Source organism: Cheilinus undulatus, linkage group 15, assembly GCF_018320785.1.
Source record: "Cheilinus undulatus linkage group 15, ASM1832078v1, whole genome shotgun sequence".
In the NCBI taxonomy this organism is placed as follows: domain Eukaryota; kingdom Metazoa; phylum Chordata; class Actinopteri; order Labriformes; family Labridae; genus Cheilinus; species Cheilinus undulatus.
This window is the reverse complement of record NC_054879.1, coordinates 36,657,631-36,672,429: the sequence shown is the minus strand read 5'-3', so window position 1 is coordinate 36,672,429 and position 14,799 is coordinate 36,657,631. Positions and strand designations below refer to the sequence as shown.

The window sequence follows — 14,799 nt, the reverse complement described above, 5'->3', positions numbered from 1 at the left end:
AGCGGCGCTTTAGCAGCATCCACGCTAATCTCTTCCTCCATCACTGCACCAGCTCTTGCTGCTGCTTGTTAATGTCACGACTCTGCCGCGCCTGAAAGTACTGCCCCTCGTCACTGATTGGTCCTGTCACTTTCTAACAGGGCCCAAACGGTTCATGGGAGCTTTGCGAGATGGATCCGCCAGTGAAAAAACAAGGATGCGGGTGTATTCATCTGCTTTGCAAGGTTACCTTTTCAAGGGCACATTTTTTGCCTGGAAAGGTGTGTTTTGCATAATATGTGACCTTTAATGTGGCACAGCAGCCCTCAGTAACATTTCCAGCATAGGAATGCCAAAGCAGTCACACATGTTATCCACTAGAGGGCAGTGACCAGTCAGTTTGTCAGCACTCAGTTTCTATTTGTCCAGATGTCTTCACATATTTTTAGCAGCTGAGCTGCCTCTTTACACCTGCATCAAAAACAACACTAATGCTGACGTCACAACTGTCCCTGCAACCTCCAGACAAAAGGTCTCTCTCCAGAAATGGCTATTTTGTTCCACAAATAGGCAACTTAAAGTCATGTGATGTCCTAAACAGATGGTGCAGAGGGAAAGCAATGCTTCCAAGTGCCACACATACTAGTCTTCTAATTATCTATGGCCAACAACAAGGAGTGTGCCAGCTTAAGAATGCTGGGATACCTCTAATGGCTCACATTGTGGATTATGTTGGATTATGTGCACAGATTTCAGCTTTTTATGTGTTCTTTTTAGAGTTCTAGAGTATCAAGATTATTATGCCCAGTGCCTTATCATTGCATTTATAGTGTGTTTAATTCAGCCACTTTTTAAACCCTTCTACAAACATTTAAAATTCATAAAGAATGTGCGTAATCCTCCTCTTCATCTATATTTGGCTTCTACCTAAACTATTTTCGCAGTCATGAATTAAATGTGTCCTTTTGCTCAGAGATCAGCAGAAGGTGTAACAACAAGCCTTTAACTCACCGAAACAGGAGTTGATGAATCCGTACCAGCTGCAGCCGCTGCGCCCCAGCAGCCACCTCCCGCGGATACTGGAGGCGAAGCTGAGCGTGGTGCCGAACAAACACACCAGCATGTCGCTCACGCTGATGTTCAGCAGCAGCATGTTCACCGGCGTCCGCAGCTTCTTGAATTTGCAAAAAAGCAGCAGCACGATAAAGTTGTTGAGGAAGCCGAAAGTCATGATAAAGCCCAGCACCACGGACAGCGCCACGAAGCCCGCCGGGGAGAGCTTCCCCCTGCCCGCAGGCGCGTCCTCCAGCTCCTGGTCATCGCTCAGGTTGAAGCTGTAATTCAGACCAGCCTGACCAGAGAACATCCTGCTGTCCATTCATCGGAGCTTTGTCTCCACTCTGGAGCTGCTTGGGCTTGTTTGATTTCTTTTACTCTGCTCCTTTGGAAAGTTTATTAATCTCTGCCTCTTTCAGTCTCCATGCTGCTCTCCCTCTGGGACAACAATGTACCTCATGATTTCAAATCCACTGATATGAACTGAGCTGGTAACTCTTTCCAAGAAAGCTGACACTCACGCAAAAGGCTTCAGATATGATAGAATAACCAGAAAGTAGCACCTGTTAACCTTTACGCACCGCGCGTCCTCTTCTTTAGAGAAATGTTCAGCCTTGATTTCTTCACAAAACTGCCATTAAACACCACATTATACCCAACAAGCTACCCTTTCCTTTCTCTTTTGCTGGTTTATTTCCTAATCTAGAAGTTTCCACTTTTAGATTGATTGTAATCCGCGCTGACAGCGAACTCTCCAGCCGCTTGGACAGTGTTGTGCGCGCTGCTCCGCTCTGCAGCATCTTTTAAAGGCGACTCTTACGTCACGAGACACTGGGACGACAGGGGCCAAGGGGGGGAAGAGTGTGTGCTTGTGTGTCTGAGTGGACATGTGTGTACTCTTTTAATTGTGCTTTTATTTATGGCTCACCATTCACTTTATTCCTCTTTTCCCTTTTCTATTTTTTTCTGTTTCTGATAGCCGGATGGCTATTTGATGGATGAATGTTGGTTTTGCATTACAAACCTGCTGGGAATGGTCATCAGAGCACATTAACAAACCTAGACCTTAGACACTCAAGTTACTTAGCCCAGGGGCCCCTTCTGACAAAGTGACAGGAGGCCAGCTGGGGCCAGTTATATAAAAACATTCATAATATGTTGTAAGAAAATGAATAAATCTTGAAGTGAAGTATAGATTACAGAGACCACTGCAATCATGAAGTAGCCTACTTACAGAGAAAGTAAGATGAAAAGAAAACGTACTCAAAAAGGGATTATAAGGACTAGCACTGACCGTTTATTAAGATGGACAGTGCCTCCTGTACTCCTCTGTTGTACTGACTTGAAGCCAAAATATCTTAGCAAAATAAAAGGAAATTATTTTGTAATTTGGGGGATTTGATCAGGATAAATTTCTAGAACTTAATGGGATTTTCAGGGAATTTGTTGGCATGTTTGAAGGAATTTTCCTTAATTTTCCATGGAATCATGGGGAATTTCTTTGTACATTTTGGGGATTTTTTTTTTTATTTTCTGAATTTTAAGTAGAATTTATTTAGGCTTTTTTTGTGTTAATTTGTGAAGTGTTTTGTAATTTGTGGGATTTGTTATCTCAGTTCTTTGGGGAAAATTCTCTTCAAAAATTTTTCGATGTGCTCACAGAAACTTGGGGAATTATTATTTTAATTTTGGGGAATTTGATTGATATATTTCTAGAACTTGATGGGATTTTCAGGGAATTTGTTGGCATGTTTGGAGGAATTTCTTCCTTTTTTTCATGGAATCATGGGGAATTTATTTTTACATTTTGAGGTTTTTTTTTATTTTCAGACTTTTAAGTAGAATTTATTTAGGCTTTTTTTGTGTTCATTTGGTAAATGTTTTGTAATTTGGGGGATTTTTTAATTTTACTTCTTTGGGGAAAATTCTCTTCAAAATTTTTTGATGTGCTCACAGACACTTGGGATTTTTTTTTTTTTTTTAAATTCAGGGAATTTCATTGGGATATTTCTTGAACTTAATGGGATTTCAGGGAATTTGTTGGCATGTTTGGAGGAATTTTCCTTAATTTTCAATGGAATCATGGGGAAATTCTTTGTACATTTCGGGAATTTTTTAATTTTCAGAATTTTAAGTAGAATTTATTTAGGCTTTTTTGTGTTCATTTGGTAAATGTTTTGTAATTTGGGGGATTTTTTTTTTTTTTTTTTTACTTCTTTGGGTTAGGGTCATTTTTGTGTTTATTTGGTAAATGTTTTGTAATTTCGGGGATTTTTTAATTTCACTTCTTTGGGGAAAATTTTCTTCAAACTTTTTTGATGTGCTCACAAAAACTTGGGAAATTGTTTTTTTAATTTGGGGAATTTGATCTGGATAATTCTAGAGCTTGGGAGCATGGGATTTTGGGGGCATTTGTTGGCACGTTTGGAGGAATTTTCCTTAATTTTTCATGGAATCATGGGGAATTTATTTGTACTTTTTCGGGATTTTTTTTTTTAATTTTCTGAATTTTAAGTAGAATTTGTTTAGTCTTTTTAATTAAATTTAGGCTTCAATGATAATGTTTCATTGAAGCATTTGGGGATTATTTGAAAGGCCTTTTTATGAGAAAATTTAAAAAATATGTTTAAGAATTTTTCACAGAAATTTTATTGAATTTTTATGGATATTGAACTTCATTTTTGATCAAAATGAATTCCTGCTCAAAGACAAGACTAAGCTTTTAACCTCAGGTCCAAAGTATCCCAAATAAGTGGGAGAAACTAAAAATGCATTTCAAACAAAAGCTCAGGTCTCAGGAGGTTAATTACATGTGCACTCTGGATGCGCTGTTTAAGCTACAATAGCTCAATGAATTTCATGTTACACATGTAGCCAAACTTTCTGGGTTCGATAACTCAATGCTTGGTGAAAAACGTTAAGACTTGTACAGCTAAGTTTACAATTTACAATTTCATTTAGCAGATGCCTTTATCCAAAGCGACTTACAACAGGGACTGGTGTTCCTGGTGTTAAGGACCTTGCCCAAGGGCCAACACTGCACACTTGTGCTCTGACTGGGATTTGAACCCCAACCTCCCACACCACAGCTATCCAGTTTATTATTTGTTTATTGATAAACCTCTAGAGACCCTGCATGCGCATATGAGGACATTAAATTGTGGCTTTTTTAGAGATAATCATGGATTTTTGTTTCAGACATTTGACAAAATTTTCTAGAATTTCCAGAGAAGTGTGAGCGATTTGCTTGAGGAATTTTTTTTTTTGCAATTTTCTGGACTCTTCCTGAAAATTTTGGGGGCTATGTTTGTATATTTTGGAGAGTTTGAGGAGTTTTAAGGGGGTTTTGTTGAGACATTTTTCTTTTGTATTTTCATGGGGATTTATCTGTAAATATTTGGAGGAATTATTTTTTGAAATTTTTCCAATATTTTCATTGAATTTTTAGGGAATATGTTTGGAAATTTTCCATGGAATTTTGGGGAATTTATTTTTAAATTCTTAGGAATTTATTTTAACATTTTGGTTGGAATTTGCTTGAAATTTTGAGGTATTTTCTCTGGAATATTTGGTTATAATTTAGGCTGTTTCAGAACATTTGGGTAACATTTTAGTAAATTTAGGGGTTTTATTGGATTTTTTAAAAAATGTGTAAGAATTTTTGTTTACAGAAATTTTTAGCTATGTCTTGGAAAGTTTGGGGAATTTTTTGTTTTGTAAGTCTCTACTAATTTTGAAGAAAAATAATAAAGAAACCTCCAGATTTTTAAGTGGAAATTTAGTTCATTATTCTTGATACATCCTTGTGGTGCATTATCTGATTTTTTTTTATCATTTTAAAAACATATTCTTTGTGAAATTGACTTCCTACAAGAAAGAATTCCTAAATAAATGGGGGAAACTAAAAACACATTCGGAACAGAAGTTCAGGCCTCAGGAAAGTAAAGCCCAGTTCAGACCAAAGATGTGTGACCAGATGAGTTGGAACTTGCAGCTACTTATGACAGGATGCTAAGGAGTTCACACTGCTGTGACTGAAGGAAACAATGCATCATGCCCACATCAACAATTCCCACAGCTGCTCAATCTAAAGAGATTTATTTCTGAAGTTACTGCACAACAAATCTCTCTACTAGAGGTCAAGTAACCGTTTTTTTTCTGTATCTTTATCATTGAGATAATGTGTAATATCAGGATGTATGATTCCTTCTCATCACTAAATACTTGTCATCATCATGAAATTTCACTGCAAATTCAGTCCTGTGCCAAAGTTTCAGGCATGTAGGGCAGTGGATTCATCACGGGGCTGGAGAAGAGTGGGGAGGTGGCCAGAGTCAAGATTGCCACATCGCCACACACACCTGTCGCTCTGCAGCCAAGGTAAAGGTTGATGACAACTTTTGTCTGGACTTTGTCAACCATGGTGATACACTTACCCTGCATTTCCCAGGGCCCCTGGAACATCCACAGCACAGCCATGGCAACCCTACCATCCACCTGGACAGCACCCCAGGCCATGCTAACAGACCACATCAACCAGCGGTTTATTTTCCCATGGCCCTGGTAACATGCAAGGATATCCAGAGCATGACCTCGGTTGTGTCAATCCTCCTGCCTGCCCAATGGTGCCCTCAGGCAGCACATTTTCACCATAATGCAGCTTCAGCTTAGGGCCCAAACATGCCTAAAAGGTATGCACGGTACTGTATGAACACAAAATGCTTTGCTAATTAAGTCTGGTCATGACTGTGATATCTGCTGAGAAGATTTAGTTTTCCATAGACAAATGTTGACACCTGATTCAGTGTGACAGATAGAAGTCCCAGGCAAACTCCTGCACACTACCTTGCTAAAAGATTTGTACAATTACGATGGTGTATGAGAGTTTACCTGTAATTTTCATTATCTTTCCCCAGTACTAATGGCAAGTATCAGGTATTGTTTTGCATCATGCTCACTGTCCACACTGTCTCCATTTAATTCTCTGCCGTGTTCATTTCAGATTCCTCTTGTAAAAAAAACATATGCATCCTTGTGATTTTATTTTGAATGCAGAGAAACACCAGTGTCTTGTATTGACAAGCTTCTGACTGCTGTGAGAGGCATAGTTTTGCCTCCGTGTTGACACAAGTCAGAGCAAATAATGATGTGGATGGTATGAACGAGATACTGTCTCCATGTTGTAAAGCAAGCTAACAAGCTCTGTTGAGTGAGGGTAGTGGAAGAAAATGAAGAAAATCTTCCTGTCTGATACTCCTGATGCCTTGTCATCTCCTGCCTTTTTGTCTTTCATCCATGTTGCTTGCAGCAGTCAGGTTACTACGCTGACTCTGGCTTGTGTCACATGCAGTTAGGGCGCGGTGCTACATGCATGATTTGTTTTACAGATGGAAGTGTGTTTACAGCAGTATCACAGGGCTGGCTGAGGCTGTGGCCCAGAAATCCCTGCAACACATCTTTTGCAAAGACCACGTTTTTGTTTTTTTAAAAGTTTTCCTTGTATGTGTTCTGTGACTTTCTCTTCATGATAAGGCATCCTATGAGATGACATTCACTGGTTAAAACTCAAATAGTGTGGTTAAACTTACCTCAAACTGCGTCCAAGTTCAGCTACGTGGCATTTCTTCCAGTTACATTTTTAGAGCCTTCTTTCAGATGCGTCTTAAAATTTCACTTGATAGGGAACATGCAGAAATAAGGTCAGATGTGTTTAATCATGCATCCGTCTCATCTTTCCTTGCCTTGAGGATAGCATATGTGAGTGAACATATGTGAGAAGAAAATAAGAGTTACTGCCTCTGCAGAGAGCACTGTTAGACTCGTGTAGCTTCCAAGTTAAAGCCAAGGGACATACACAGAACATTTACTCACTGATACAAAGAAAAAAATAGCCAAAAGGGAATTCATTAGTTTCCTCAATTTTTAAAATTTCACAGAATTTTCCACTTTGTAGAAAAAAAACTCACACTCTCTCTCCTAAAGCCCTTTTTGGCATCATTGACTACCATTAAAACCACTTATTTTCATTCTACTGCCATTGCAATACAGAAATATGAAATCCTGTTAATTCCTCTGTAATTCTGTCATTTAGAGCTAAAAATATTTTCTCACAAAAAAAATTGCCAAATTTTGACATTTTTCAATGTTTGAAGAGAAGCACTGTGGGAGATAATGACCTTGTTTGAAATGATCGGATATAACAGTGAGGAGACTGTTTTTTTTTTTTGTTTTTTTTTTGTAATTACACAAAACTTCATAGTACATCAAAATCAGTGTTAGTGCTAATCATTGACATATCCCAGTCTGATAATCACTGCACAAAAAAAAATCTGCTTTGCATTTATCAACTCGAAAATAATTCATTTTTTTGTGTCAGAAATTGTGGCAGAATGTAAATAAACTGGTATTTACAGGGTTAAAATTATGAAAATTTATTCACATTTGCTATACATGATGAGGACTGGAGTTAAGGACCCAAAATTTAAAAAAGTTTTTCTTTCATGTTTAATATTTTCAAATATATCCATTGTCCTAGAAGGGCTTTAAGAGGGAGACTGGGATTTTTTTAATTCATTAATTATTTATTTATTTATTTGTTATTACACAAAATTTGATAGAACGTCAAAATCAGTGTTAGTGCTAATCTTTGACATATCCCTAACTGATCATCTCTGCACAAAAAAAAAATCTGTTTTGCATTCATCCAATTGAAAATAATTATTTTTTGCGTTAAAAAAAAGTGGCGTTATGTTAATTAACTGGCATTTTTAGGGTTAAAACTACAAAAATTAATTCACATTCTATACATGACTAGGACTGAAGTTAAGGACCAAAAATAAAAAATAAAAAGTTTTTTCATTATTTTTTCATACATTTAAATATACCCAATGTCCTGAAAGGGCTTTAAGAGGGAGAGTGTGATTTTTTTAAAGGAGGGCTGTAAATGTTTTATGCTTAGGCAGTGTTTAAGAGCAAACTGTCTATAACCCATGGTCCGACATTATTATGGAAGTTGAAGTACATTATTAGTGATTAAACCAAGTTGAGAGCCAACATTGCTGCTTTAAAGGATATCATAAGTTTTTTATATTGCAAATGTTTCCCAGTGAAAATGAAAAAGGATTAATTTACTCTTTTCCAAACTGTCAAGAGTTTTTCTGCACTAAAGATAGAAAAGACTCACTGAGCCGACAGTGTCTTCAAGAGAAAACGGTGTCTTCATATTCTGAATTTTATTTGTGTCAGCTGGAATAGATAAGCGTCATTTTCTCTTTTCTTCCTGTGTGGCTGGATGAAAAGCTCTAAAACCACATTTTGCCTCTATTTAAGGAGTGAACAGAAACATGTGGTGAGTGAGCAGGGGCAGATGTGCACCATGCAGCGCCAGGATCAATATTCCAGCCCTGTGACCGGTGCATTGAGAAGTGCAGCCTCTGTATAAGGGCAAGCTAGTACCTTTGATTTCCTTCATCACACTTTAAGTATGAGCTGAGCTAAATCTAAATCTGTCAAATGTTTATCAAAGCGGTCAAAGTTCAGTATAGAGCAGTGGTTCTCATCTGGGGGGCCCAAAAGTGGGTCACAGAGCTGTTTTCAGTGGGTTTTGAGCTAGTTCCTGGAAAGAAATTCTTCAAGAACTTCTTATTCCCCTAACAATGTTTCAGTTTCAGACCTTTAGAAAAATCGAACACTGACTGAAATGACATGTTTACATGCATGTCCTTCTAAGGTTTTGGCATGTCTCTATGTTTAGTCATATGTTTTGTTTCATCCAAATTGCAACATTTTTCATTTTTAATTTTTATTTAAAAATGAGCAATTTGGGCCACTGCTCACATTACAGAAGTGGTGGTTGGTCCTTTGGCTGGACTAGTTTAGAACCACTGGTCTCGAGTATGGCACCAGTTTTTCTCGTACACAGGATGTAGAATTTCTGCACTGAAATGACTACACTGATTAAAAATGGGCTTGTCCTATGTAATATGTACAGTGCATTCAGAAAGTAATCAGACCCCCTTCAATTTTCTTTTTCTTTTCTTTTTACTGTATGTTGCATTGACATTTTTGCGAAAACAAAATCTGAAATATTACATCAACAACACTTTGAAATTTAGCTCAGGTGCCTTGTGGGGTCAAGGGAACTGCCTGCAGAGCTCAGAGACAGGATTGTTTCAAGGCACAGATCTACAGAAGGCCACAAAAAAATCTGCTGCACTTCCCAGCGGCCTCTATAATTTTTAAATGGAAGATGTTTGGCACAACCAGGACTCTTCCAAGACCTGGTCGCCTGGCAAAACTGAGCAATCAGGGGAGAAGAGCCTGATGGTCACTTTGACTGAGCTACAGAGATCCTGTGTGAAGATGGGACACAGTTCCAGAAGGAGAATCCTCACTACAGCCCTCCACTGATCTGAGCCTCATGGCGAAAGTCTCTCCTCAGTGCAAAATAAAAGAAACGCCACTTGGAGATTGCAAAAAAGCACCTGAAGGACTCTCAGACTGCAAGAAACAAGATCCTCTGGTAACGTTATGTCTGGGGGGAAACCAGACACCACTAATCATCTGCCCAGTACCATCCCAACAGTGGTGCATGGTGGTGGCAGCATCATGTTGTGGGGGTGTTCTTCAAATTTTTTTTTTTTGCACTTCTCTGGTCAGTAACAAGGGCAGAGCCAAATGTGTTGAACAGCTGGAGCTTAGCCCAAACTTAAGACAACCCAGACACGTGTTACCCTGGTCACAGCATTTAAAATCTACATTTGTATATGCCAACTAGTCAAACATTAACCTGGCATGCCAGATGGATTTGTTTCGCACATCCATCTGTTAAACCTTCCATAGACAGCGTTTGGGAAAAGGCAGAGCCTTTGAAAAAAAACTGGACTGGATGAACGTTATGTCTGTCTCATTTCTACTGGCCAATCAGAGTAACAACACATGTGATGTCACAGTCCCAAACAGAGGTGCGCCCCTACTGAGGAATAACCTCCATAGAGAACTCCGTTTTTGAAAAGAAAACAACTCAGTGTTGTTCTTTGTTCTCCTTTTAATGAAGAAATGTCATCAAGTTCTTTAAAAACTGGTGCTTTAAAAGCATCCACGCTAATGTCTTCCACCATAATTGCACCAGCCTCTTGCTGTGCATACGTCACAACTCTGCCGCACTGAAAGTACTGCCCCTCGTCGCTGATTGGTCCTGTCACTTTCTAACTGGGCCCAAACAGTTCAGATGGGAGCTTTGCAAGATGGATTTGCCAGTAAGAAACACAGATACAGGTGTATCCATCTGCTTTGCAAGGTTAGTCAAACATATAATCTCTACGAAAGTCATCTAGTTCAACCTCAAAACATCCTTTAAAGTTGGTTGGGCATCAGGACCCACCATGACCACCCTGAGATAAACTGCAGCACAGATTTTTGAAAATGTTTAAGCATTTAAATTTGTTCAATTAACATTTTGGAACCTAAATGACAAAAAAACAACAACACATCATTAGCTACCCACATGCATGATTATATCTTATTTTACGCAACTTCCTACAGAAAGCATGGAAATTTTGTACTTTTTTTTTTTTTATTTTAGGAAATTTCTTGTTGTTTTTGAAAAAAACAAACAAACAGCTTTTTTCCCAAGAAAAGAAGACAAATTAGAGGATATCTTCTGAAATTATTCATCTCCTTAGGAAAACCTAAAAATTACATGTATTAATTTACCCTTTATCCACTTCTTCCTACGGAATTTCTGCCACATTTTTTTTCTCTGGACAAATTTGCGACCCGCTGAAAAGAGCTTCGGGACCTACTTTTGGGTCCCAACCCACCAGTTGAGAACCACTGCTTTAGAGCCATCATCATTCTTGATATCTAAATAATCTTCATCATTGTGAAATCATGTTGAAAAACAATAATTTTCCCCTCTGCTTCTTACAAATGTGAGAATTTTAGGTGGTAAAAATGGTTTTATCTGGTCATTTTAGCTCCAAAAACGACATTTACGTGTTGTTTCATTCAGTTTTTTTTTTTTTTATTTTGCATTAAACCATAATAACTGTAACTATTTTTACCTAGCTGAAAGATCTGTGGCTTTTGAGGAAACATTAAAGGAATTAGCCCTGTTAGCCACCACTGACTTCGCCTATGGTCAGCTATCACATTGTGCAGACTTTTCGCTAATTTCAGAGTTGATTTATTGTTAAATGGATATGCAGCATGGCAAATGAATGTTAAAGAATTCTAATGGCTTTTTTCAGTCTACATTGTCTACCAGTGATAAACACGTAAAATCAAAACACAGCAATTTTCCACAGCAACCTCTGTCTATCACTTTGAAGAGAAAATTATCTCACATTCAACCTCTATTTTCTTAGACAAGCTGTATTTATTCAACCTTTGTTTTGTCTGCCTGTGGTGTGTTCATCTGCTTCAGCTCTGCATGCGAGTACACTGACATAAACAAACAAAAAAAAAACACCTATTCTTTAAACCTTAAAACTTTCTCCGCTTTTCAGTGTGACTCACTCGATACATAAGATTCTATTTTTCATGAAATGTAGCCAGCAGAGCACACTGGAAAATGTCCCCACAGAGGGACTTTGATGGAAAGTGGGTGGTTGGACTAAAAATAGTCAGTGTTAAAAAAAGGGGGGGGGGGGGTATGTTAGAGCGAGCATGGTGCGAGTAATGGTGAGAGGATGAAAAACATAGCTCAGTCTGAGTCCAAAGTTTTATGGCTTATCAGAAGCCAGCACACAGCATAGAGGGACATGATACTCTACTTTCATATTTGGAAATGGGCTGTTTTAAAGGACTTCCAAAAACAACCACTGGGAATACTGTAGGCATGGAGAAATTAAGTGAATGGGGATAAAATTTGGTAACCCGGTATGCCAGGTAGACTTTCCTCTAACTATTGCATGGATATATTTCACATTCATCTGGGAAACTTCCCATACAAAACGTTTGAGAAGGGGCAGGGCCAAAAATAATTCTCGGAAGGTGACTGGACGAACAATCTGTCACAATTATTACAGGCAAATCAGAGCGGCAAGACAAAATTAGGCAGTAGGCATGAGCAGCTCCTGTTGTAATCTGAGCTAGAAAGGCTGGTGCAGCAGTAGCTTATGAACAGTGGAGCTCGTTGGTGGATAAAAGTCATGCCTGGGCCGGTCAGGAGAAGTAAAAATCATCTTCTCTGCCAAGAGAAGCTTTCAGTGTGGCTATTTACTCTTGTTTTGATCAAGAAATTTGGTCTATTTCTGATAAAACTGCTGCTATTCTGTAGTTAAATTCAAGCTAATTGCTACAGCCACGGCAGCCATTATATATATCGGCTTCCAGTTCAAATAAACCCCGTCCGTAACTATTCCAAGCTTAGAAGAAGAGCAAAAACATCTTTTTTGAAATTTTTTACAGGATACAAAATTGACTATATCTCAAAAAGCAAGTTATGTACAGACTCCAAATAAATTTCCTGTGGTTCCAAAGGATATTGTGCAACTTTTTTATATTTACAAATTTGAGGGATACAGCTGTGCAATTTCTGTATTTTTAAATATATGTGAAAAAAACAAAAACATTTTTGATTTTTTTTAGGTTTATTGCACTTTTAAGCAACTTATTGTAGTAGTTAAGACATAAGTCAATACATATTATTAAAACTTGGGATATAAGGGTTATATTGATGTAAAGCAAATAAACATACTCCTAAAAATGGCACTACAGTATGTTAAAATGTAAGAATATGCCCTGGCAGACTTGCACAATGGTAGGTTTTAAAAGGTTAAAAAAGAAAACGTGGTCCAGTTCTGATGAAACTTTGGCCAAACTACAGCTACAGCCAAGGTAATCGCTTCACTGGCAGCAGCCATTGCTATCGGCTTCCAGTACAGCTAAACCCCACCCATAGCTGCCACCTCATTCTCTTCATCTTATTTTAAGTATCCAAGTTCAGCTTACCAGTGTGAAACGATAGTATATGCTCCAATAGAAGACACAAGTTTGCAAGATATCAACCTCTTTTTAATAAAAAGTATAATTTTTTTGCGATCTCAGCCAAAAAATACTACCACAACCACAATCCTTGAGTGTCACAGCGACGTCTGATGAGTGGGGTCTCCAGTTACCCTTGAACAAGGGCTGTCAACTGTCGAACCTCAATGTATTACAACATCATCATTACCTCCGCCAAGGAGGTTATGTGATCGACAGGGTTTGTTAGTTTGTTAGCAACATAACTCAAGAAGTCATGGACGGATTTGACGAACTTTTCAGGGAATGTCAGAAATGGCATAAGGAAGAACTGATTAGATTTTGGGAGTGATCCGGATCACGGTCTGGATCCAGGAATTTTTTAAAGGATTCTTTACTATTGGGAGATGGGGCTAATGGTGGAGGTCTGTGCTCTCCAAGTGCTTTTCTAGTTTCAAATGTAAAAACTACAATAAAGATAATTATATGGTTTGGAAGCTTGAAAATCTGTCTTTGACCGTGAATACAATGAATCTCAATGAATTGTGGAATACGTAGTTCCTTTCTCCTTGTAAAGAAATATGTATGTAGTCTTGTACCTTAGCCTTTATATCTGTTTTCGTAAGCCATTTGTTCGTCTAATTGCATGTTACGGGGATTTGAGTGGTGAAATTATCTTCTGGAACCAAAAGGACAGGTAAAAAAGTGGGCTCTATAAACTTACAAGATAAAAGAATCTATATTTTCCCTTAGACTAAAGCTACTGTGTGAAACCTTTGGTTTGTGTCAGTTTTGTAAGTTGACAGATTATGTTAATTTCTCTCTTTCTTTAACTCAGAATGAATCTTTGGCATGAAAACTCTTAAAGACCCTGTAAAGTAAAATTAAATCTGTATTTAGGGTTGTCGTATTATAGATCACTGTGTTATGAACCCCCCAGGTCAAATTTCAGTCAAATAAAGCATCTCCAAGTTTATTAAAATAAGCTTCAAATCATGAAAAATGAGGCAGTAAAATCTGCTCCAGGATTGTGTGGGCGTGTCTGTTGAATGAGCTGAAGCCACGCCCACTCAGGAAGAATATGATCCTCAGGTTTTAAAAATGTTACAATCTGAATGGAGGAAAGCACTCACACCATTAGCCTGTCTCTTGACCTTTTGTTGACCTTAGAAGAAGAGAAAAAGTCTATTCAAATCTCTGCTATGATGCTTTAAATGATCCGTAGACCACTGTGACAACAGACTGTGCTGAGATGAACTGCTCTGTGATTTCATATTGTGGCAAACTGTGATGAGGAGTGGCTCATAGATAAGTTGAATGAGTTTAACATGACCTTGCACAATAAGCATGAGCATATCATTTATTTAGGACCACAGATAAAGACACATACAAGCAGGGTAGTCTGCAGCATTAACCCCCTCACTCATGGTCTCATACTTGGAAAAATACTTTCCCCTAAAAACATGAACCAATAAACAAAACATGCATAACTATAACTTTGCAATGAAACATGAACATTGTAGAACGGTACAAGAGTGAATTCCTTTGCACAAAATGAACCCAGAAGTCCCTGCTCCAGGTGACTGTTTCCTTCCACAATATTGTAGTGTTAGAGGGGTGGGGTCATTCCCTACTGTGGACTCATGACATCGTGAGCTCACATATTGGCCCCGCCCACATGAAACCAAGCCAGGAAAGAGGTGAAACTGCCTAAATCCAGAATTCAGTCACATGTAGATCTCAGTGTTTTCACATGTTTACAGCAACCATATTCTAACATATCTAGAGTGTTAAGAC

The 14,799-nt window shown here is 38.2% G+C and overlaps 1 protein-coding gene across 1 annotated transcript in view; it reads right to left on the bottom strand.

Annotated features, from left to right (window-relative positions):
• Positions 1–1,728, bottom strand: part of tmtops2b (teleost multiple tissue opsin 2b) — a 69,418-nt gene extending 67,690 nt beyond the window's left edge. Inside the window, exon 1 of the mRNA XM_041807256.1 lies at positions 991–1,728. Within this exon, the coding sequence (XP_041663190.1) occupies positions 991–1,357 (367 nt within the window). The 5' untranslated portion in view covers positions 1,358–1,728. The remainder of the gene's footprint in view (positions 1–990) is intronic.
• Between the last annotated feature and the right edge of the window lie 13,071 nt (positions 1,729–14,799).